General features: G+C 46.7%; 1 protein-coding gene across 1 annotated transcript in view; it reads left to right on the plus strand.

Moving 5' to 3' along the window:
- The window catches only part of LOC141108407 (ficolin-2-like), a 47,197-nt gene extending 21,447 nt beyond the window's left edge, over positions 1–25,750 (plus strand). The window contains exons 6-10 of the mRNA XM_073599999.1: positions 3,369–3,413; positions 4,808–4,935; positions 9,359–9,488; positions 11,006–11,140; positions 19,350–25,750. Coding sequence (XP_073456100.1) covers positions 3,369–3,413; positions 4,808–4,935; positions 9,359–9,488; positions 11,006–11,140; positions 19,350–19,612 — 701 coding nt within the window. The 3' untranslated portion in view covers positions 19,613–25,750. The remainder of the gene's footprint in view (positions 1–3,368; positions 3,414–4,807; positions 4,936–9,358; positions 9,489–11,005; positions 11,141–19,349) is intronic.

The raw sequence follows: 25,750 nt of genomic DNA on the forward strand, positions 1-25,750 counted from the left end.
ACTGCAGATTTTCTCTGCACTTCCTACTACAAGCCCATGTGACCGCATGATGTCACATGTGGTGTAGTAGGAAGTGCAGAGAGAATCTGCAGTCTCGCGGGTTTTGATCACAGTGCCGCTGGCAGAGTAAATCACACCGCACTGCATCCTATCAATGGATAGATGTTGTAATGGCACTCAGAGTGTGCCATGAAAAATGGGAGAGATGCGCATGCGCCAGTGACGTCACTACACAGAACGGGACGAAAAGTAAGCAAGTAAGGAAACATCTACAAGCAGCCATCATTAGCATAATTTAAGCAGATTGAAATGTGATAAAGTTGTAGGGGAGGGTTTACAACAACTTTAAAGTGTTTGTTACTCTAAAAAAAAGGATCCTGTTCCTTTAAAGTATATTATACAGCATAGTGCTTGTGCTGTGTAATTTGGTCCCCTGTATCACCTGAAATACCTGGCTGATCCTGCCTGGTTCTGCCCTCCCGCCTGTAATCTGACCATGATATATCATGGCTGCTGAGCTCTGACACTGGTCAGTTTACGTGCCTCAGTCATCTGCTGCTATCTGCAGCTCTCCTCTGTCTCCCTCCCCTCCCTGCCTGTCAGCTGGTACCAGCGCTGCTCTGCTCTCCTCCCTGCTGCTCTAAAACTATGTGATATATCTTATGTGTTGGGCCTTGGCACCCTATCAATTCTCTAGTCTCTTGAGGGAGGGCTCTGAAGAAGAAGGAGGTCTTGGAACTATGCTGCTAAATGTAATATACTAGGGAGTGACTGCAAGAGTGCAACTGTTTCTGGGTTCATGACCCAACTGTCACAATCATAGGTGCTCCATCAAAGCCATTCAGCTTCTAACTTCAGCTTGTTCAATTAGGGTGTTGTTAAGCCACTATGTTAAGTTTATACCATCCCCATTGTTAGATAAGTACCTGTGTCCTAGTGTCTGTGCTTTATAAAAAAAGCAGATTTCTACCTGATTTCACAGCACTTCCTGGTGCTCACGTGACTGCTCGGCTTTCTCCTCCACGCCTGACGTCAGCAAGAGTGCTCGGCCCCGCCCGCTGGAACTGTCAGACGGGGAGAGGAGAGAGCCCAGGAGTCACGTGAGCACATGCGCAGAACGGCAGAGACGTTGTTTTCCGCTGTTTTCCAACGTCGTTTTCTGCTGTTTTCCAATGTTTTCCGATGTGCCCGCCGACGCCGCCTCTCGATCGGAAGTAGGAGTTGTTCGCAAGTTGGAGGTTCGTAACTCGGGGACCTCCTGTACCACCAAAAAGCCCTATTTGTGGGAATAAACTTATATCAATTTTTTGGGGGTAAATCGTTGCATGACCACGCAATTGTCAGTTAAGGTAACGCAGTGCTGTATCGCAAAAAATGGCCTCGTTATGAGGCTTAGGAAGGGGTTGCCGGGGGGTAAATCTTCCAGAGGTCAAGTGGTTAAATGCAGTGGCGGCTGGTGTTTTTTTATTTGGGGGGGGCGGCGGGCAGCAAACAGCCAGCCCCCCTCCCCCCGATCGGTCAGTCGACAGCGGCGACAAACCCCCCCCCCAGGGGGACTGTCAGGACATCAAAGCCCTGCACTTTACCCCATCTAGGAATGGGGTGGGAGGGCAGCATGTCCCAGCGAGCGGCAGCTTTCTTCCCTCTCCTGTGGTGTCGATCACAGCAGCTTCCGTCATGCATCCCCCTCCTCCTAGGCATTCAATAGGATCGCCTGACCTTTCAGCCAATCGGGAAACGGGTATCAGATCCGCGCTTCCTGCTTGGCAGAGAGGCGATTCAGTGTTAGAAAAGCGAATATTCATTTGCTTTTCTAACACACCTGGGTGGGCTCCGAGCGCAATGCTCTGTACTCCGAGTCCCACTATTTTGAAGCCTATTAGAGCCTATGGGCCTAATCAGGTGCTTAAAAAAACACCCCCGCTGCTATAATTCAGGAACCTGGCATCCTGAAAGGGGCCAGACACATGAATAGGTGGTGGCCGCGGTGGCCATGGATAGATTCATGCTATGCATGAATCTATCCATTAATCATAGAGGGTGGCGTGGATAGAGGGGATGGCGCCCGCGCCCTCTTAATGGACAAGCCGCCCCTGGTTAATTGTCAGCAGTTACAGTATTTGCTCCTGTGGGCAGGTTCACACTGGTGCGACATGGGATCCGGCTTGTGAGAGCACAAGTCGCATGACATATCAAATTCAATGTTTCCCTATGAGAGTCATCTTAATTGATCCGACACAAGTGGCTCCAACTTTACAAAAGGTTCCCGCACTTAAGGGACAGAATGTCTACAGCTGGCTCCTCCTGTATACGGGTCTACTCCACCCGGCCTTCTGCCCTGTCCAGGGCCTAAGTGTGCTGGCTACAGCCTCACAGGTGTGCAGTGTTTAGCTCCCTTGCCCCAAGAGAGTGTGTGCTCCTCCCAGGGCAGGACTTAGGGTGGTGGGGGCCCCTGGGCTTGAGTCACTTTCGGGCCCTACCCTTCTATACATATGCACAGCTCTATAAAACAGAAATAGAAAAGGACAAGGTGTGCCAGACTCAGTGCAGTATATAGGAACATCTGTTTAATTGGACAAGACAAAACAGCCAAATGGCTACTCACAAAAGTAGATAATATATAAGCGTATAAGTGGGGGATACTGTACTGGTATTTGTCCTGGGTCCACGTAATTAATAAAAGCAATAAAAATTGATAAAATGATAATTACCGTATTTATCTGCGTATAACACGCACCCCAAGTTTAGGAGGGAATTTTAAGGAAAAAAACTTTTAGGAGGGAAGTTTAAGGAAAAAAACTTACATTTAAATGCCCATCAATGCAGCCTTGTCAGTGTCATTGCAGCCTTGCCCCAGTGTCATTTGCAGACTTGTCAGTGTAGCCTTGCTCCAGTGTCATTGCTGCCTTGTCATTGCAGCCTTTCAGTTTAAAATGAGCGCCGCCGAGATACAGAGGCGGATGTCCTGTGTATCTCGATGGTTTTCGGCTGCTCACGGCAGCTTTCAAATGGGTGGGGCCCCCTATTGGCCGGGGCCCATGGGCTTGAGCCCAGTCAAGCCCAATGGTAAGTCCGGCCCTGGCTCCTCCCCACCTGGCTTATATATGGGTGCTAACTCACCCCTGATATTACTGCAGGAAGGCTCTAGCTAAAAGGGAAGCTATCACTTGCTTCTAACTATCCTCTTCACAGGCTATAATCGGAACAGAGCCATCTAGTGGCCAGCCAGCTAACTACACTTGCTTACAAGGCTGTTGGCCAAGCCACTTTAGTTTCTGTTATTCCAGGCCTTAATAGTTTTTTGTCTGTTTTTTTTTTTTTTTTTGCAATGTAGGGCCCTAGACTGAATTTTTTGTTTTTGTTTACAGGTGACAAAGGTGACCAAGGTGTCTCATGCCCAAAAGAATTTAATGGTAAGTACATAATAATAATCAGGGCTTTTTTTTCAGCGGGAACGCAGTTCTGGCACTGCCAGCACTAAATGTATGTAATAGCATGGGATGTGGGGTGTGCTGAAGGGTCTATTGATATTGGCTGCTGGGGGATCTATTATCACTGGTGGGGATCTGATTTTGTGTGAGGGTCTATTGTTGCTGATGGGGAATCTGTTGTTGCTGGGGGGTCTTATGTTGCTGGAAGGGATCTACTGTTGAAGGATTTTTACTGGCTGCTGGAGGATCCATTGATGCTGGCTGCTGAGAGATCTGTTGTTGCTGCTGGGGGGCGTCTAATGTTGCTTGGGTGGATATTTTGTTACTGGGTGTGATATTTTGTTGTGGGTGGTTCACTGTTGCTGTAGGGAATCTATTGTTGTTGGGGTGGAGTCCATTGTTTCTGGGGGAGTCTATTGTTGTGTGGGGATCTATTCCTGAGATTCTATTGTTGCTGGCTGCAGGAGATCTATTTTAATGCTTTTCTTTTTATCATTAACATGTTCCATACAAATGATTTAGCACCACAAAATGATACTTGGCTCTGTATTCTCTAAAAGGGGCAGTACTGGTAGGTGGGTAGGGGGTGGAATCAAGGGACGGTGGTCAGAGGTGGGTAGGGGGCAGAGACAAGGAGAGACTCAGACGGGGGGGGGGGGTTCCTGCACCTATTCTCTGAGAAAAAAAGCCCTGATAATAATGTCTTCTATGATGTCAAGACTGATGTGGTGATTGCAAGAAAGTAAAATGTATTAATAAACAATGACTATCCATGCACTAGCATACAGGGGAACTGACCATAGCTGTGTCTATGTAATGCTCTCCTAATGGCTCTCCTTATGGCCAGAGTTTAGAATTGCAGTCTTCTGTAAAAAAAACCCATAAATAATAATATTAATATTATTAATAATAATAAACTTTATTTTATACAGCGCCTTTAAAGGTAGCTTCTCAATACGATGTACAAAGACAAGAGAAACAGAAACACAAGGGTAAAACACAGGAAATACACAAGGATAAGGGACAATCACGTGAAAGCTTGTCTAAAGAAAAACATTTTTAGATTTGATTTGAATGAGTTTAGAGAAGATGACTCTCTGATGTTCTTTAGAAGTGAATACCAGAATTTTGGGGCATAGCAGGAGAAGGCTTTGTCTGCCATTGAATGTAGGTGAAAATGGAGGACACACAGAATACCAGAATTTGAGGAGCAGAGGTTACGAGGGGGGAGTAAGTTTACAAAAGTTCAGACAGATAATGGGGTGCCAAAATGAAAAAAAAAAAAACATTTTGTCTATAGTTCTACTTTAAGAGAATAAAGGTATTTAGGTAGAATGACCAGAAAGCCATTTACATTTAGATAATATTTTTTATAGGTTCCAGAAGCTGTAAGCAGCTACAAGATATTGGCTTTCACCTAACTGGATGGTATATAATCTACCCTGATGCCCGGCGACCTTTGGCTGTCTTGTGCGATATGGATACTGATGGAGGAGGCTGGATTGTAAGACATTAGAAAATGTTGTAACAATGTATTTCTTTCTCCTCACAGTAGAGAAACGGAATGGGAACAGATGACAAATCGCAGTGATCCTTAGATCGGGAGTTGGTCCACCTGCCTCCTGATCATTACTCTGAGACCAGGAGCTGTCGGTGACAGCTTGGTGTCTGTGATTGGGGTGCGTAATTGAGCGTGCTCCCAGCACAAACAGCCTCCCAGCCATACAATATGCAGGACAGAGGTGTCGCTAGGGGGTGGCTATTGAGGCTATAGCCCCGAATCTGGGGCCCGTAGCCCCGAGTCTTTAGGGCAGGGGTCACCACCTGGCCTGCCACCACTGGAAGCGGGCACCCGGCCTGTGGACATTATCACAGGGCTGTATGGGGGCTAGTGTAGTGGGGTGCAGGGGACAGTGGACACTACAGTGGGGGTTGCATTGCTTTGCACTGGTGAGGCTGCATAGATGGGCACAGCTGAATCCTGCATTCTTTATGTAGCCAACCGTGGGGCTCTCTGGGGACCCTGATGTAACGGGGGCTCTGAGGACCCTAATGTAAGTAGGGAGGCTCTCTAAGGACCCTGATGTAAGGGGGGGGTTTGGGGACCCTGATGTAAGTGGGGGGGCTCTCTGGGGACCCTGATGTAAGGGGGAATCCGCACTCAGATATGTAACGATATTTTTTTATACACACACACACATATTCTATACATGTGTTTGGCTGCCCACCCAAGCATATGACTTTCTTTACTTCGCTGCTATGGGCTCTAGCCCCGGATCTTTTCTAGACCTAGCAACGCCCCTGATGCAGTACCACCCACAGGGCTTTTTCAGTGGGAATGCAGGAGAATGCAGTCCCGCTACCTCCAGCACAGAATGTACGTAATGACGAGGGGGTGCTGAGGTATGCTGGAGGGTCTCTTGATGCTAGCTGCTGGGGGGTCTGTTGTTGCTGGTGGGGGTCTATTGTTTCTGTGGTGGATCTATTGTTTCTGGGGAGTATGTTGTTGTAGGGGGCCTATTGTTGCTGGGGGATCTATTGTTGCTGGGGGGTCTATTGCTGCTGGCTGTAGGGGATATATATATTACTGCTTTTCTTGTTATTAACTCCCATACAAACCAGCACAAAAAGCACCACAAAATGATACTTAGTTCTGTATTTTCTAAATGGGGTGTTACTGGGAGGTGGGTAGGGGATAGAACCAAGAGTTGGTGCTGGGAGGTGGGTAGGGGGCGAAGACATGGGGTGACCCAGAAGGGGGGGGATTATCTGCACCTATTCTCTGAGACAAAAAGCCCTGGCTGCCACCCACCTACAGTAATATATGTGTTATGTCATCATCAGGGGTGTACCCCTGACAAACCCAGATAGCACTCCAGGGTGCCACAACACCCTGGCTGTGAAAGGCTGTAATAGACAAGAATAGAGGGAGAGATCAGATCACACAGACTGCTTTATATTGAAGAGCAGGGACTCTGGGACTGGAAGAATGTGGCTCAAAGTCTAACAGAAGTCTCAAAAATAAATATTCAGCCAGAAAGACAATGTAGTCAGAATGTCCATCTCATCAGTATTACCTCTACTTTTTCCTAGCACAGCAGTTGTGCCAAGTGTCTGCCCCACTATTTCCCTCTAATACAAATCTGTGTGGACCTCTGAGGACACTTGTGCTGAGGTCTGTGGCTGTTGCTCAGCTATGCCAGCATATAGCAGTCGCAGCATTTTATTTATTTTATCTATTACAGCAATTGACACAGTGCTTTACATAGTATTACATACATAGTATTACATAGTAGGTGAGGTTGAAAAAAGACAAAAGTCCATCAAGTCCAACCTATGTGTGTGATTATATGTCAGTATTACATTGTATATCCCTGTATGTTGTGGTCATTCAGGTGCTTATCTAATAGTTTCTTGAAACAATTGATGCTCCCCGCTGAGACCACTGCCTGTGGAAGGGGATTCCACATCCTTGCCGCTCTTACAGTAAAGAACCCTCTACGTAGTTTAAGGTTAAACCTCTTTTCTTCTAATTTTAATGAGTGGCCACGTGTCTTGTTAAACTCCCTTCCACAAAAAAGTTTTATCCCTATTGTGAATACATTGATATTGTGCCTTCACATCAGTTCCTGCCCTCGAGGAGCTTACAATCTACGGTCCCTAACTCACATTCATACATACACATACTAGGGCCAATTTAGACAGGAGCCAATTAACCTACCAACGTGGCTTTGGAGTGTGGGAGGAAACCCACAGAGGCACAGGGAGAACATGCAAACTCCAGGCAGGTAGTGCTGTGGTTGGGATTCGACGACCCTAGTGCTGCCAATAAGATAAAAGTATTGTAAGACCTTTTTAGCCCTCTTTCACACAGTTCAAAATCACATGACAAGTCACCCCCTATTCGTGCCTATGGAACCTTTTAAATGGCTCCATTTTGCACAAATTTGAAAAAGGTTCTTGCACTATTTTTGGTGATTTCATGTGTGATTGACATCTGTGCATGAAATCGCTGAAGTAGCGCTATTTCAAAGCCACATTCGGTGTGAACTGGGGCTAAAGATATTTCCAACCAAATAATAAGTTACACATTATAGCATGCCAGTTACAGCAGGGGTCCCCAACCCCCGGGCTGTGGACCGGTGCCGGTGTCTTGCCGAGAAAGTTCCCTCGGCGGATAAGTTCCTCCCCTGTACTGCGCAGGCGCAGCACCTGCGCAGTACCAACTACTGTCAGCCGCCGGAGATAGCCGAAGCTCAAACGCTTCAATCAGCTGTACACGGCGCCTGCGCTCTGGGTCCAGATTCCTTCCCCACCATCCAAGTGGACCTAGAGGGGGAATCTAAAAGTGCCGAGCGCAGCGAGGCCGTGCCCGAAGCGTGGCGAGCGAAGCGAGCCCGCGAGGGGTCCTCTTACAGGCGTCGTGTACAGCTGATTTTCAGCTGTTCCGCCTCGGCTATTTCCGCCGGATCGTACTGCGCATGCGCAGTAGAGTGAGGAACTTATCCGCCGAGCGGAACTTATTCGGCAGAACACCGGTCCACGGCCAGTTGCTGACCGGGCCGCACAGCGGGGGTGGGCGGCGACCGCAGTCCACACACAGCTGTCGGACAGCGATTGCTGCTCACCAGCTGCTGTGCGGCCATGCCTGAGTGTCCTCTCCTGGCTCCTCCTCCAGAGGAGCAGCAGATTGCAGTGGAGAGCTCCTCCTGCCCCCTGCACTGCTAATAAGATCACATCGTCGGGCGGGGGAGTCGGGAGAGGACACATGGACGGAGCACAGCCTCTGCCCTGCCAAAGGTAGGAGTCCTAAGCAGGGGAGGCATCGATTAGAATGGAGAGAGAGGAAAGGGGGCCAGACTGCAGGGGCACTGTAATATAAAGGGGACTGCACTATAAAGGGGCACTGTAATCATTATAGTGCAGTCTCCTTTATATCACAGTGCCCCCTTTACATCACAGCCCCCCTTTACAGAGCAGTCCTCTTTACATCACAATGCCCCCTTTTATAGTGCAGTCCCTTTTATATCACAGTTCCCCCTTTACATTACAGTACTCCTTTTACAGAGCAGTCCCCTTTACATTACAGTGCCCCCCTTACAGAGCAGCCCCTGTTACATTAATGTAAAGGGGCACTGTGATGTAAAGGGGACTGCACTGTAAAGGGGGCACTGTAATATAAAGTGGACTGCTCTGTAAAAGGGGCACTGTAATATAAAGGGGACTGCACTGTAAAGGGGCACTGTAACCACTACAGTACATTCCCCTTTGCAGTGCAGCCCCCTTTATGTCACAGTGCCCCCTTTACATCACAGTGCCCTCTTTACAGAGCAGTCCCTGTTACAATAATGTAAAGGGGCACTGTGATGTAAAGGGGACTGCACTGTAAAGGGGACACTGTAATGTAAAGGGGGACTGTGATGTGAGGGGGGAACTGAGGACACTGATATAAGGGGAGGACTGTGCTGTAAAGGGGGGTTGTGGTGTGAAGGGAGCTGAGGACATCCTCTGTGAATATCCCATCCCTTGACCCATCCACCAAACACCCCCCCTCGGTCCCTGGTGCCAAAAACATTGGGGGCCGCCGACTGGTACAGGACTATAAACAAGGTGTGGGATTTCAGTTGAGCATTAAAAACTTTTACACAGGCTGCCATGCAATGCATGACTTATTAGAAAATCCGGCGTGCATTTCAAGCTGAATTTCAGATTTTTAAAGTTGTAAACTAAAAAAGTAAACTGACCAGAAATCAATATACTTTACATTTAAAGGGGACCTGTCAGAGCCTCTGTGCTGACATGACACACAAGTTTGAAAGGTCAAGAGAGATAATTTCACCCAGAAAAATAACTTAGTATTTTCAGTTGTTGCCAAAACCATCAGAAAGGCCTTGGCATAGGCATCTTGCTAACCTCTTCTTCTCCAGGTGTTTCAGAGGCGCCTGGATGGGTCAGTGGATTTCAACCGTGACTGGAGCACCTACGAGCGTGGTTTTGGAAGTCAGCTGGGCGAATTTTGGCTGGGAAATGTGAATCTGCATCGGCTAACCTCATTTGGTTAGTAGAACATATTTTTTCTCCCAGAGCTAATCCAAAAAATGTACATTAAAGGAAACACGGAGGATGCCATTGTCGCTCTTCTTCTGGAAATGCATGTTGCCTGGATGTCATGCTGATCCAAAGGCTTCAGAAATTTGAGTTAGTGACCCAAAAAAGTATGTAGATTGGAATTGCTCTGACTTTACCTGTTCTGATCTGAATATTAATATAACCATGACGGAATTGAAGCCAGTGGCAGCCAGGGCACTAGCATTTTTAGATGAGATCCACAAAGGCAGCCCCCATACTTCTATCAGTACAGGATGACCTACAAACTGCAGCACTATGAAGTACATTTATATTACAGAAAGCTATCCAAACATAAAGGACACATCTACCTTTATATTCAAGCTACATAAATACACCATTCCAACCCACTTTAAAAAAGGAAGTAAACTTCCATTTTTGAATTTTACCTGTAGGTAAGCCTATAATTAGGCATACCTATAGGTAGTGTAAACATCTCCTAAACATGCACTGTTTAGGAGATATTTACTGTACATGCAGCCAGTAACATGACTGGTGCAGGCGCTCTGAAGGAATGGCCACCCGTGCCGCTCCTTCAGAGCCTTCGGCCATGACCGGCGGCTCCCGCATGCATGCGCGGGATTGATGTCATCGCGGCTCTGGTCAGTCACAGAGCCGGAGTCCGCGAACCTGGAAGCAAGACGGGTGAAGATGGAAGCTCTCTCCAGCAATGACATTGCATCTCTGGAAGGCTTCGTTTTCAGGTAAGTTTTGCATAATGTGCTAGTATGCAATGCATACTAGCACATTATGCCTTTGCCTTGTAGGTAAGAAAGAAAAAAGAAAAACCACCAGCGGTTTACAACCGCTTTAAAGAGGTTGTAACCCTCCCTTTGCAAGTTGTACCCATAGGTAAGCCTAGAATAAGGCTTACCTATAGGTACTGTAAATATCTCCTAAACGTGCACCATTTAGGAGATATTTGCTGTATACTGCGCCGATGAATGTGAAGAAATGCCCCCCTGTGCCGTTTCTTCGGACGAGTGTGCAATGACCAGCGGCTCGCAAGCAGCTCCTGAGTGGCTCTCCCCTGACCCTCTGCCTGGACAGTGCTGATTGACCCTGGGCTGATCACATGGTCTGTCCCAAGAAAAAAACTCTCTAGCAATACACACCAAACTGAGTATCTGCAGCCTGACTCCAGTAACTCTGTCTTATCTGGACATGTTTTGGAGTCAGTGGAAGATGTGGCACCACAAAGTCGGCGTTGTACCGTTTTAAACACTGCCACTGCCGACAATAGAGTGCAACTTGTCATGTGTTTTGACCTGTCAAATCGCATGACAAGTGGCTCTTCTGTGAACAGGGGCTTAAAGCTGATGCTACTTCTGATACCTACACCGGACAATTGAAAAAAGTAGTCATAAGCTTGTTATGACCGGATGACCTCAGCCCACTCAGTACCCAGATCTAGCCTTCCTCCTGTCACTTTGTTCTGTCTTTCACAGGGAAATATGAACTGCGATTCGATTTAGAAGACTTTGAGGGCAATCATACCTACGCTACATACAGCAACTTCAGAGTGGAGGGAGAAGCGGATCAGTACACCCTGCGCTATGATTCATTTGTGACAGGCACTGCAGGTAACTGTTTTCTCTGTAGCATCCACAAACAGCCTTGACATGGTACAGTTTCATTAATTGGTTGTTTTCAGTAAGGGAATAATAAACTATGTGTAGTGGTGCTCCTGTAGGATCCGCCTTGTGTTGTGGCCCACCTGTCACCCTACCCGGCCTGGCATTCACTTCCTAGACACTCCAAGACAATGAACAGTCCGCTAGCTTTGTTTTTGTTGTTTTATTGGGGGAATTCAACTTGGATGGGGATGGGAATTATGGGATGCCCAATGAAATAATGGCACATTTGCTAGGGACAATTATGTACACTCTTTGTACACTTCTCCAGATTCCTTCAGCACAACTCTTTACTTCCTATCTAGTGGTTCGCTCCATTCCTCCTGGATGTCGCTTCCTATCTAATGGTTCGCTCCATTCCTCCTGGATGTCGCTTCCTATTTAGTGGTTCGCTCCATCCCTCCTGGATGTCGCTTCCTATTTTGTGGTTCCAGGAACAGCTAGCACATGATATCTGGGACTGACACTGGCTCAGTCAGGCCTAAGCAACTTGCCCTTTGCAGGCAGGGACCGCGAGCCCCTATAGTGTAGCAGAAAATATGGAAAGTCTTGTCAGTGCTAGCTATCCTTCTGGTGGACTACTGCTCCCAGTCAGTCCTCTTCAGGCCCTGCCAGCCCTCCTGGCTCCAGCTGCCTGACTTCACTGCTCGTAACATTGCAGTCCCCCCTACTGGCTCCACACCCATCTCTGACTGTTTCCTCTCAGTCCTCTCTGGTAGCGCATGTCGCTCACCAGCCCTCCTGGCTGCAACTGGTGGTTCCTCCCTGAAGGCCCCGACAGCCTAGTACTCCATCCTCAGTTCTTCCACCCGACAACTCCTCCCAGGGCTGACCCTGGGTATATCAAGGAGGCCTGCCCCCTGCCAATCCTAGTTGGGGATTGGTCAGGGCTCCCTGAGACACCTCAGACAGCTTCACCTCCCTTCCCCTCCTCTGCCTCTAGAATCCTCTAGAAGAAAGAGGGAGATGATAGTGAACATGAGGAGGGTGCTTTGGTGTCCCCCCCAAAGCGCCTTGTCCCCATGTTGATGGGGACAAGGGCTTCATCCCCACAACCCTTGCCTGGTGGTTGTGGGGGTTTGCGGGCGGGGATCTTATTGGAATCTGCAGGCAAGGGGCTTATCGGAATCAGGAAGCCCCCCAGATCCTGGCCCCATACATTGTACCCCTACCCATTCACCAAAAAAGTGTCAAAAAAGTAAAACGACAGTTTTTGACAATTCCTTTATTTAAAAAAAGTGTCATACGCTATAAATCCAACGTCAATCACGGCGTCCGGACCTTATACGCCTTTTTTTTTTTTTTTTTTTTTTACATTTTGGCGCAGGGTTCCCCTTAACCACTTCAATACACTATGTTATAAAAACTACACTGCCTGCAGTGACTAAATATAGAGTCTACACTGAATATCTAGTCTACACTAAATGCAGAGTATATGTGTATATATATAATATATATATATTCATTCACACTAGACTGTATCTCACTCGAGAGAAAATTGGCCTCTTACCAGACGAGATAGATATCTATCACAGAGATCAAGACAGCTTGTGAGAAAATATACACGTATCCACAAATCTTTTACCTTTTAATAAAATGTCTGGCTGTTTTACACTATGAGGCTTCTCCCTTCTCTATATATGGTTCCTAGACATATGAAGTTTATCCTCACAGTCACAAGTATATGGATAAACATCCACACCTGTGATGATTTTCTCACAAGCTGTCTTGATCTCTGTGATAGGGATCCATCTCGTCTGGTAAGAGGCTAATTTTCTCTCGAGTGACGGAGCACTTTTTTTGAGCATGAGTGATCATGGACATATGTGACATTTACACACTTTCATTAATACATGCATTTTCTCTTAAGTGTGTAAACTTGATATACGGACAATTTTTCACTGAGATTTTTCATTTTCATATTTGTTTTTACACATACCATGCATTTGTTTTAAGTTATTTTTGCTATCTTTATTTGTTCGGAGCAGAGGAGGAAGCCCCAGTCAGTGGGAGGGGGGAAACGCATAGGCGGAGGGGTACACATGCCCCCCCCCCCCCTCAAGGTCCACAGGTTGTTTCCATCCCGGCTTTGCTGATCACCTGCCGGCATCAGTAAATCCGTGTGGGCATGCATCTCCACTCAAGAGAAAGGTCCAAAGTATCCACACGGTGCTATATATCTGTCTAAGAATCTGCAAGGAAGCAAATGCTTTGGAAGAACTACAATTATCAACGTTCATCGTCCAAAACCAGTCTTCTCTTATATCGTGGAGATTCATTTACAGCCACAAGTGATCGTAGGGAGTGATGAGCGGATGGTTGTTTATTGTCGGACAGAAATCCATCCAATTTTTTTTTTGAGATTTTTTTTTTTCTCTTTGCTGGCCGATAATAATAATAGAGAGTGTTGGGAAAAGCGGACTTTTAGTGTCAAATACAGACTGGAAATATCTCCTATACCCCAGAATTTCTGGGCTCAGCCACTACTCTAACTAACTATTTCAATCTGGGCTCATTTTTAGATGTAGTGCATTTACTAGGGAGACATACACATACAGATAGCCATCCAATCTTGATCTTTCATGAGCACCACCCCCTGATTGAGGTCAATCAGTTGTTCAGTGCTTACACAGCACAAGCAGATACTGCATAACAGGCTGGACCAAACAGGAGGAAGGAAAAGCAAATTGAGAGTTATGAGTTTTTTCAATCATGGGCAAGCATGGTATGCTGAAGATTTTGATTGCAACTCTGTAGTCATATATGTCAATCTGTTGTTTTCATTTCCAACAATCCACGTGTAGCGCCCTACTCCCGTAGGGGCGGCTAAAAGTTCTTTTTAGCTTGAAGCACTTTCCATTACCCTTTTTTCCCAACCAAGTATGACACACAGACAGCCATTGAAGGTTAAACTATGCACTGCACTGGAAGTCACTCTGAATAACTTCCAGTGTTTAAAGTGATGAAAATACACAACATTGCATCCAGATAATAAGAAGCCCCTATTAGTAAAGTTCCATTCTGCATGAATTCTTGTAAGGTAATGCATCTTTCCTTAGTGATGAGAAACACAACTTTAACTCCAAAATAAACGAAAGCCCCGTTAGTGAAGCTTCTATCTGGCATGGATCCTCATAAAGTAATGGCGCGTGGCACGCTGAATACTGACACCCTCTCCTCTAGGGCGTGGATCCGCCTCTCAGCTTGTTGGCTCAGCGCGCGAGGAACTGTAACTCTACATATGTTGGCCGCACCATAGCGACACCTAGTGGCAGGCTCTTTGAAACTGCAGGTTACAGCAGCGGACTGACTTTTACACAGTAGAAATGTTCTTTGGGGTGCCCCAAACTGTAAAAGAGATAGCCTCTCCTCCATCACATTCCCAACTGTGCAACAGGGTAAATTGTAGCAAACAGTGGCGATGCTGGTGCCGTACTCACGGCAGACATCTCTGTATAAGTTAAGAACCTCCTGCAATAATCCCCTAGGGACTATCCGGGATACAGTCACTGTAATGCTGGGACTGTCTGCGCGGTTGTCAAGGGTAACGGGCTTACAGGCTAGTAAAATCTTGGTGGAACCTCCATGTAGCGCCCTACTACCGTAGGAGCGGCTAAAAGTTTGTTCTAGCTTGAAGCGATTTCCATTACACTTTTTTCCTAACCAAGTATGACACACAGACAGTCATTGATAATAACGTTCAGGAGATGACTTTCAGATTCCTCCAGGGTATTAGTTCTCTAAGGACCAGCTCTGTTCTCTTGAACCCGCACACTAATCCCAACAAAGTCCCTCAGAAGTTCTGTTCCCCTGGGTTACACTCACATGTGTTTCCGAGTGATCATCCATACCGCGCACAGAAGATCCTCCCCCAGTCCTGGTGTGTCAGTAACGGCAACCTTTAGAAGGATTTACTGTAGTCTCTCTTTCATCTGCATATCTTGCCTTCCCTCTCCTCCGCAGAGGAAAAGCACTGAAGCTGTACCGATATACACATCCTCCATCTGAATCTCTCCAACTCCCATGAGCTTAATTGCCCAGAAAGCATGTCCCTCTCCCCCAAAGGGGAGAGCACCAACAGATCCTCCTGAATCCTACAATCCTACATCTTCCAAAAAGACAGCCCCAACCACGACAACCCCCCGGAACATGTGACCAAGCCTTAAATAGAAGTCCCGCCTCCGCCCAAACAAATTAATGATTGGTCCAAAGGGGTCTTCCAAATCTGCCTGTCACTCTAAACTTGTATTCCTATTATCTTCCAGGCCAACCCCTATAAAATAAAATAAAGGAAACTGTCCAAGCAGAGTGCAAAGGGGTCACACCCTCCTCTACTCTAGTTAGTTATATTATAGCACTCACCTAAACAGGTGGGCGCTACACACGTGTACACACTACTGGGAAATCTATACATATGATGGTTGGTTATACATCTCTTATTAGCACCATCTCCCCGTTAAAGTCAATCAGCTGCTGAGTTTTTTATCTGACCTCAGTGCCTATCAGTCTGGACCCCAAGGGAGTTTATGGTGGTGGATATTAGAAATATATCAAGGGGATCCCCAATAGGGTTGCTACCTCATCCCTTTAAACCCCAACACACATGAATTACACAGGTTCTGAGGCTAATTTAATGCCGATAAGGCCCCAAGTGAGTTTAATTACCACCTTAATCAGCCACAGAACCTGTGTAATTCTTGTCTGTTCGGGTTTAAAGAGATGAGGTGACAACCCTAATCACCAATCAGCATGATATCACATGGCATGTAGATACACCTGGTTTGCAACTCTGTAGTCATATATGTCAATCTATTGTCTTTTTGTCTTTTATTTCCAACAAATCCATGTGTGCACACTACTGGAAAGCAGGGCCGTCATCAGGGGGGTACAGGCAGTACTTTTGTAAGGGGCCTGAGCGTCCCAAGGGGACCGCTCCCCGCCTGACTTCACAAAAAAATAAAATACACTCTCATCTGATCTGCAGAGAATACAAGCCTCAGCTTTTCACCGCTGCTTCCACCCCCCCTCGGCCCGTGATTGAGTATGACACTCGATCTGCTTCCATCCCTTGCTAAGGCAGAGTCTGCTAGTTGCTGTTGCAATCACATTGGCCAGTACTGGAGCAGGGGGCATGGTCAGCCTAAAAAGTGAACCCAGCCCTCTCAGGTGCATGAAGATATGAGAGAGCGGCGTGGAGGGTAAGTCACAGAAAAATGGAGTGTACCGCTGTGCCCCTCAGTCACTCACTTAATCCAATAGATGAAACACTATTACATATTATAACACCTGAAGCTGACAAGCTGGCATGATGGACTTGCAATGGACTTGCATTGTGAAAATGAGAATGATTCTGGGTGGGGATGAGAGTTACATTGTGGAGAGCCTCTTCGCTATGTAACTCATCTCTACCCAGAATCATCCCCATCTATTTTCACAATATATCCCCGCCTCCGCCCAGAATCCTGGAGAGGGATGGATGATGTTGGGCAGAGGTGGGGATATATTGTGGAGAGGAATGGATGATGATGGGCGGAGGTGGGGTTTAGTGGTGGCTGGTGCTCAAAATTTTTTGGGGGGGGCAAACAAACTGAAGAATTCTAAAAAAAAAAAACCATCAATTGCAGCCTCACTGTACCATCAAATACAGACACTGTGCCCATCAATTGCTGCCACTGTACCATCAAACGCAGCCACTGTGCCCATCAATTGCCGCCACTGTGCCCATCAAACGCAGCCTCACTGTGCCCCATCAAACGCAGCCTCACTGTGCCACATCAAATGCAGCCTCATTGTGCCCCATCAAACACAGCCTCACTGTGCCCCATCAAATGCACTCTCACTGTGCCCCAAACGCAGCCACTGTGCCATATCAAATGCTGCCAGTGTGTCCCCCGCCCGCCATCTGTACTTACCCTGTCTCAGTGATGTCTCCTTGATGTCTTCTCCCATCCTCTCCTATGATTGGACGCCTGTTAGGCGTCCAATCACAGCGCCTGTTGTTTCAGCCAATCAAGTGACAGGTAACAGATCCAAGCACCTGATTGGCGGAGAGGTGGTTTAGTGTTAGGAAAGCAAATATTCATTTGCTTTTCTAACACAGCTGAGTGACCTGAGAGCAGCTTTTTTGATGCCTACTAGAGCCTATGGCTCTAATCAGATGCTTAAAAAAAACCCCTGCTGCTGCAATTCAGGCGCCTGGTGCCCAAAAAGGGTCTGGGCACCTGAATGGGGGGGGCACCTGAATAGATAAATTCAATGCATGAATCTATTGGTGCTAGAGGGGTGGCTGGAGAGAGGGGGCGGCACCCGTGTGCCCTTATAGACGCACCGCCACTGGGGTGGATACATTGTGGAGAGGGATGGATGATGTTGGGCGGAGGTGGGGGTATATTGTGGAGAGGGATGGATGATGGGCAGAGGTGGAGATATATTGTGGAGAGGGATGGATGATGATGGGCGGAGGTGTGGATATATTGTGGAGAGGGATGGATGATGATGGGCGGAGGTGTGGATATATTGTGGAGAGGGATGGATGATGATGGGCGGAGGTGGGGATATAATGTGGAGAGGGATGGATGATGATGGACGGAGGTGGAGATACATTGTGGAAAGTGTTAAAATAAAAGTGGTGCACTGACTCAAGACTCAGTGGGATGGGCAGTGGGTGTATTCGGTGGGACGGCCAGTGGGCGGGCCCTGGAGAATATTGGTGGTCAGGCCTGAAGCTGTATAAGAGGCCCCACAATTTCCGATGGCTGCCCTGCTGGGAAATCCATACACATGCAGATGGTTGGTTACAGATCTCTCATTAGCAACATCTCCCTGTGAAGGTCATCAGCTGCTGAGTTGTCTGACATCAGTGTTCAGCAGGCTGGACCAAACGGGAATCAATAGAAGCGTGTATGAGATCTATATTTATGGGATTTCTAATCAGCATGGAATGACAGATCTCTATACTATAAGAGGACACCAACCCATGTATGTACACTTTGGATGACAACTTAATACTATCATCACCCCAATCAACAAGTCTATAGTCCTGCCAATACCGCCATTGATACATGCTGCTGTCCGCTGATACCTGCCGCCATCAGATCCGATCCCGTCAGATGGATGGTGCTCCTATTTTCCATTTCTGGCAGATCAGATCAGATGGCATTAGATGGAAACGGACAGGCGGTCCATTTCCATCTGATTGCCCCATAGAGGAGGGCAGGACTGTGTCCATGTCCACTCTGCACAGCGGACCAGACACGGACCTGTCATCTACCTGCTCAGCAGAGGTCAGCAGAGAGATCTCCTGCTGAGCAAGCGGATTCCGTTTAGCGTAGGTGCCCATGTGAAAGGGGCCCAAAACTGTTGCACACAGAATCTGGTGCAGCCGTGGATAGTAACCAATCAGCTTCTAACTTCAGCTTTTTCAATTTATCTTTGACAATAAGGCCCGGTTCACACTGGTGCGTGCGACATACGCTCCGACTTTGGGGGCACATGTCGCATGACGTGTATAAATCAATGGTTTCCTATGAGAGCCATCTTAACTGGTCCGACTTGTGTAGGTCCGACTTTGAAAAAGGTTCCTGCACTACTACTTTGGTCCAACTTGGGCGCGATTTCAGCCCATTGATTTGAATGTAAGTCGCATCCAGGTCGAATCATCATCTTCACTGATCTGACTCACGCGACTTGTGCTCCTGAGGGTCGTGAAGGGAAACCCCAAGCCAAAATGTAAAAAAAAACGGCCTGGGGTTCTTCCCGAATTCCATACCAGGCCCTTTGAGTCTGGCATGGATTTTAAGGGGAACCCCCTACATCGATATATAATAAAAAAAAACAGCACCCAGCCCCCCCCCCCCCCTCAAGACCATACCAGACCCTTTGGTCCGGTATGGATTTTAAGGGGAACCCCTACGCCAATATAATAAAAAAAAAAAACAGCGCCCAGCCCCCCCCCCCCCCCCCCAAGACCATACCAGACCCTTTGGTCCAGTACGGATTGTAAGGGGAACCCCCCACACCAAAATAAAAGACACTAGATTCTGTGTGCAGTTTTAGTTAACCCCCCCCCCCCCAAATTTTTCTCTCCTCCCTCAATTTCTCTCCCTCATGTTCCCTTTAAGATTTCTAATGGCACTGTTGTGGTTTTTTATCTGCCTAGGGGATTCACTGGATACACAGAACAACCAAGGCTTTTCCACCAAAGACCAGAACAATGACAAGTCCAGTCGTCTGGAACGAAGCTGTGCTGAGTATTTCAAAGGAGGCTGGTGGTATGAAGCCTGCCACTTCTCCAATCTGAATGGCGAATACCTGAAGGGGCTACACACAGTCAAGGGTAAAGGCCTCATCTGGAACTCTTTCAGGGGCAATTTTTACTCGCTGAAGTCCACAGAAATCAAGTTCCGTCCACAAACAAAGTAAACACAAACACCTGTACTTGGTAGTAGCAGTGAGCAGAGTTTAATGTTGTGACCTTATAGAACCAACATCCTGGCTACAGCTCCCACCAAGACTATGTATAGCGTTCCCCATGTGTCTGTGTGTGTTTATTTCCTGGGTTCGGTTAAAAAACAAACTGGTAGGTAGAGATGAGTAAGTCTTCCTGCAGGATGGATTTAGAATGTTTCCTAAAGCCGCGTACACACGGGCGGACTTTTCAACCGGACTGGTCCGACGGACTTTTGACGGACTTCCGACTGACTTTTTAACGAACGGACTTGCCTACACAAGATCACATCAAAGTCCGATGGATTCGTATCTGATGACGTACACCAGACCAAAATAAGGAAGTTGATAGCCAGTAGCCAATAGCTGCCCTAGTGTCGGTTTTTGTCCGTGTGACTAGCATACAGACGAGCGGATTTCTGGGTCCGGCGGAGTTACAACGTAAAGATTTGAAGCATGTTCCAAATCTAAAGTTCGTCAGATTTTCGACTGGAAAAGTCCGCTGAAGGTCCGATGAAGCCCACATATGATCGGATTGTCCGCCGGACTCGGTCCGTCCGACCAGTCCGGTCGAAAAGTCCGACCGTGTGTACGCTGCATAACAGCCACATCCATGGGGTAATATGGCAAACAGGCATAAAAAGAATATGCCCTGTATAAATTCACATATGAATTTAGGGGGATGCCCTGTGGGATATTTGGACGAAGTCCAGGGGTGCAGTTGTATCATCGGTAAGTCCTCATTCACACTGAAGGTGGGTTTGAACTCGCATGATTTCAAACCTGCATTTCAGTGCGAGCTTGGGGGCGATTTGCAAGACATCTGTGCGGGTTCATGCACAGATTTCTATTGAGATCGCCCCCGAAGTCACCAAAAGTAGTGCAGGAACTACTTTTGGGAATCAGTGCAGCGCCGTAAAGTCGGCGTCGCACTAATTCGGACGGTGCCGTTCCCTGCAATAGGCTGCGATTTGACATGTCAAATCACCCCGATGTGAATGGGGGCTTATGCCCCAATAATAAGCACTGCTTTGCTTCTGATTGGAGTACTTGATTTTGCTCAACTAACGCCATACACTGTGGGAACGTTTTTTTTTATTTTTATTTTTTAAATTTTTTAATCTCTTCTCTTGACATCTGCTTAGTGCCTGTGAGCAGATTTGAGTGAGGTTACCTTAGGCCAGGGGTGCTCAACCTGTGGCTCATGGAGCCCTCTGATGTGGCCTTTCGACCTCAAATCATCAAATCAGGGAAACACACTTCTATCATATCCTGCAGGTTTTGTACACTTTCTAAAAGTGCACTGAAACTCCTGAATGCATGACTGGGGTATGGCTGATGTGCCGTCTTCCTCACTTGCTAACCCCAACCTACAACCTTTACTCTTAAAATACCTAAAGAAATAAACACGCCACACCTTCTGGATTAAATAGCCGTATGGCCCCTTTATTAACAATCATAACAAAATTACTATAAAAATAAATTCCATTTGAAATTTTATATATATATATATATATATATATATATATATATATACAGTATCTCACAAAAGTGAGTACACCCCTCCCATTTTTCTAAGTATTTTATTATATCTTTTCCTGTGACAACACTTAAGAAATTACACTTTGCTACAATGTAAAGTAGTGAGTGTACAGCTTGTATAACAGTGTAAATTTACTGTCCCCTCAAAATAACTCAACACACGGCCATTAATGTCTAAACCGCTGGCAACAAAAGTGAGTACACCCCTAAGTGAAAATGTCCAAATTGGGCACAATTAGCCATTTTCCCTCCCCGCTGCCATGTGACTCATTAGTGTTACAAGGTCTCAGGTGTGAATGGGGAGCAGGTGTGTTAAATTTGGTGTTATCGCTCTCACTCTCTCTTACTGGTCACTAGAAGTTCAACATGGCACCTCATGGCAAAGAGCTCTCTGAGAATCTGAAAAAAAGAATTGTTGCTCTTCATATAGATGGCCTAGACTATATGAAGATTGCCAAGACTTTGAAACTGAGCTGTAGCATGGTGGCCAAGACCATACAGCGGTTTAACAGGACAGGTTCCACTCAGAACAGGCCTCGCCATGGTCGACCAAAGAAGTTGAGTGCACGTGCTCAGCGTCATATCCAGAGGTTGTCTTTGGGAAATAGACATATGAGTGCTGCTAGCATTGCTGCAGAGGTTGAAGGGGTAGGGGGTCAGGCTGTCAGTGCTCAGACCATACGCCGCACACTGCATCAAATTGATCTGCATGGCTGTCGTCCTAGAAGGATGCCTCTTCTAAGGAAGATGCACAAGAAAGCCTTATAAACAGTTTGCTGAAGACAAGCAGACTAAGGACATTGATTACTGAAACCATGTTCTATGGTCCGATGAGACCAAGATACATTTATTTGGTTCAGATGCAGATGGTGTCAAGCATGTGTGGCGGCAACCAGGTGAGGAGTACAAAGACAAGTGTGTCTTGCCTACAGTAAAGCATGGTGGTGGGAGTGTCATGGTCTGGGGCTGCATGAGTGCTGCCGGCACTGGGGAGCTACAGTTCATTGAGGGAACCATGAATGCCAACATGTACTGTGACATATTGAAGCAGAGCATGATTCCCTCCCTTCAGAGACTGGGCCGCAGGGCAGTATTCCAACATTATAACGACCCTAAACCCACCTCAAAGATGACCACTGCCTTGCTAAAGAAGCTGAGGGTTAAGGTGATGGACTGGCCAAGCATGTCTCCAGACCTAAACCCCATTGAGCAAATGTGGGGCATCCTCAAATGGTAGGTGGAGGAGCGCAAGGTCTCCAACATCCACCAACTCCATGATGTCGTCATGGAGGAGTGGAAGAGGACTCCGGTGGCAAACTGTGAATCTCTTGTTCACTCCATAAGAGGGTTAAGGCAGTGCTGGAAAATAATGGTGGCTACACAAAATATTGACACTTTGGGCCCAATTTGGACATTTTCACTTAGGGGTGTACTCACTTTTGTTGCCAGCGGTTTAGACATTAATGGCTGTGTGTTGAGTTATTTTGAGGCAAATTTACACTGCTATACAAGCTGTACACTCACTACTTTACATTGTAGAAAAGTGTAATTTCTTCAGTGTTGTCACATGAAAAGATATAATAAAATATTTTCAAAAATGTGAGGGGTGTACTCACTTTTGTGAAATACTGTAGGTCTGTGCACCAGTGTTTCATTAAAAGGCCTCTCGTGCACTCAGTACACAACTTATGCAAATATATGAACAAAATGATGGGGGCATGTACACACTAATTTGGGTGAAACATGGTATTGTTTTTGTGTACTCACTTTTGTGAGATAATATATATATATATATATATATATATATATATATATATATATATATCTCCCAACTTTTTAAACTGACTGCTATGTCTGAGGTTCATGAAGGAAGGTTTTCTATTGCATCGGCTGTACCACCACCACCCCTCAGCATCCTGGCCCCTAGCAGCGATCCCACCAGCTCAGGGACAAACTATTGCCACCTTCTTGCCCAATGCAGCCCATTATTTCCAAATAGGGAAGGTACCCATACCGAGATAGGCCCAACCCATTCCACACCATATATTGTATACCTTCCACCATTCCGACCTTCACGAACCAGTCCTGCCAATGATATCCAAGCTATCCTGCCAATGATATCTGACCAGACTAGGACGGTATCTGGAAAGGCCGACCGCAAGCGAAGGAAATCCCACTCAATATCTCAAATGAGTTCCCTGGATGTCCTGATACTGAGGTCTTTGCCCCCAACGTGTAGTAGTAGCACATCAGGAGGCCTGTCCATTCTAGCATACCGCTAAATTTCTGGTAGCCCACAAGACCACAACATACCAATCCATCGTACCGTGGCTTCCCCCCCCCGGGAAAAACCCAGCTGCCTGCCTTCTGGCCTAACCAGTGCCCTCTTAGTCCCCTAGTGAACATAGGAATGACCCAGGATCCACATCAAACACACCGGATCTGAAAAACAAAAACACAAAAAGGAACATAGACAAAACAAGACCCCATACACCATACACACAGACCCCCCCATTTTATGTTCCCACCAGACCAGTAAGGTCATCCACAGAAACAAATAAACAGACAACACCAGACAAGACATATACCCCATTAGCCACTGCACCCTATCAGCATGGGATCTACACCCCTTTCCTTTCCAGCCTTAAAGAAGATGAGAGTGTACATACAACCAAAATCGATGAGATTCCCAACGACCAATGGGCTGAAGGATCTGATCGCTCAAGCACCAACGCGTTGCCTCTGTGGCCACCCCTATCCTGAAAGAATGTGAAGAATAGTCCATCAGAGAGAACCCTCCCACCTCCAAGCATTTTTTGAACACAGACACAAATTGGTACCTAGACAATGCCGACCCATCCTTGTGGATCAAAAGGGGGCCAGGCCCAAAAGGCCGTAACCCCACCCACTCCCTAATCACTCTGACCAGGCACAGAGCCAAGCACGCCACCCAACCAAGTACCACCCTTGCCCCTTTTCCTATCGGATCAGTTTTTGACTTACGAATGAGCAGCGTACCAGTGTCGCCCCGTACTGATACATCTGAGACATCCAAACCCCCAACCACCAATTTTGAAAGGTTGACCAATTCACCCACCTGTAATGCCCTGAAAAAAGCCAAAACAAAAGCTGTCCTGAATAGCTGCACTTCAAAAGGAGAAAAAAAGACACTGGGCAACACCCCCGGCAAAACTTCCAACATACCCAAAGACACCGGTCGCCGAGAATCAGGCCTACCTCGCCAGGGCCGTCTTTAATATTGATTGGACCCTGGGCAAAAAAATTTCTTGGGCCCCCCCTCCCCATGCAATTTCACTCTCCACCTGCTCTGAGACATACAATAAATAGCAGCTAGACTTAAAATCAGTTTACTGTATCAGATCAGGCAGCAATTGTGATTGGTTGCCAGCGGTTACAGCATATCATTACTGCATACTGACTGGTTGCTAGAGGGTACAGCACACATTACGGCTTACTGATTAGTTGCTAGAGGTTACAGAAAATTATTTCTGCTTGTTAATTGCTTGCTAGAGATTACTGTACAGTAATACTGCTCACTGATTGCTAGAAGTTACAGCACATCATCTCCTCACTGCAGGGGGGCATGATATACATATGAATGCCACCTTTATTTACATATCATTGCCACCGGCCGCAGCTATTTAGTTATGAATGCCGCCGCTATTTACATATGAATGCCGGTTATTTACATGTAAACGCAGGGTCTGCAGGTGAGTCATCTGTACACAACAATAGGGCAGAGCTGGGCAGCATTAATAACAGAACTTCACACTGAGATATTGGGACACAGCACAGGACTAAAACTTCAAGGGACAAGGGAATTTAAACTGGGATAGTTGGCAAGTATGAGGCAGCTGCTTTGGGCCCCACAACAATGACAGGGCCCAGGGCAGCTGCCCCTTTTACCCCGCCTTAAAGACGGCCCTGTACCTCACCCTTTTCTGTAACCCCGCAAAGCCTTCCATACTACAAAAGCCTTTGTAACATCCTCCACCCCACCCAATTTAAACAAAAAGGCCAGGCCTACCATCTTACTGTCAGACACCCATCCTCGCAGGGCTTTCACACTGAACAAACAGCGGAGGCTGTTTAGGGGCGGTTTGCAGGCGGTATTTTTAGCGCAATACCGCCTGCAAACCGCCTCAGTGTGAAAGGGGCCTAAGTAATTTTCTAGCAAAAAATACGGATTTTAACTTGTAAACACCAAATTTCAAAAATAGGCTTAGTCATGAAAGGGTTAATGAGGACTTATGGTAAAGTTAGGATCGTGTAACAGGAGGCGCACAATAAAAAATTCACCAGGCCTGCAAGCCAACAAAGAGGACCCATTTCTAACTTTCTATTAAAAACAGAGTTCTCAGATCTATGCATTAGCAGCTAAAGGATGTGTAGGGTAACCTCCAGCCTGTTTGATTTTATCTATTGTGTTAGATGTCAGTGTGGTCACTACCATTGAATAACGCAAGACAATTTGTTCAGAGGCACCTTAACACATCATGTAAATATATGCAGATTGCACCCCTGCTTTTATTAAAGTGATAGTAAATCTGC

This window comes from Aquarana catesbeiana, linkage group LG09 (genome assembly GCF_042186555.1).
Source record: "Aquarana catesbeiana isolate 2022-GZ linkage group LG09, ASM4218655v1, whole genome shotgun sequence".
Classification (NCBI taxonomy): Eukaryota; Metazoa; Chordata; class Amphibia; order Anura; family Ranidae; genus Aquarana; species Aquarana catesbeiana.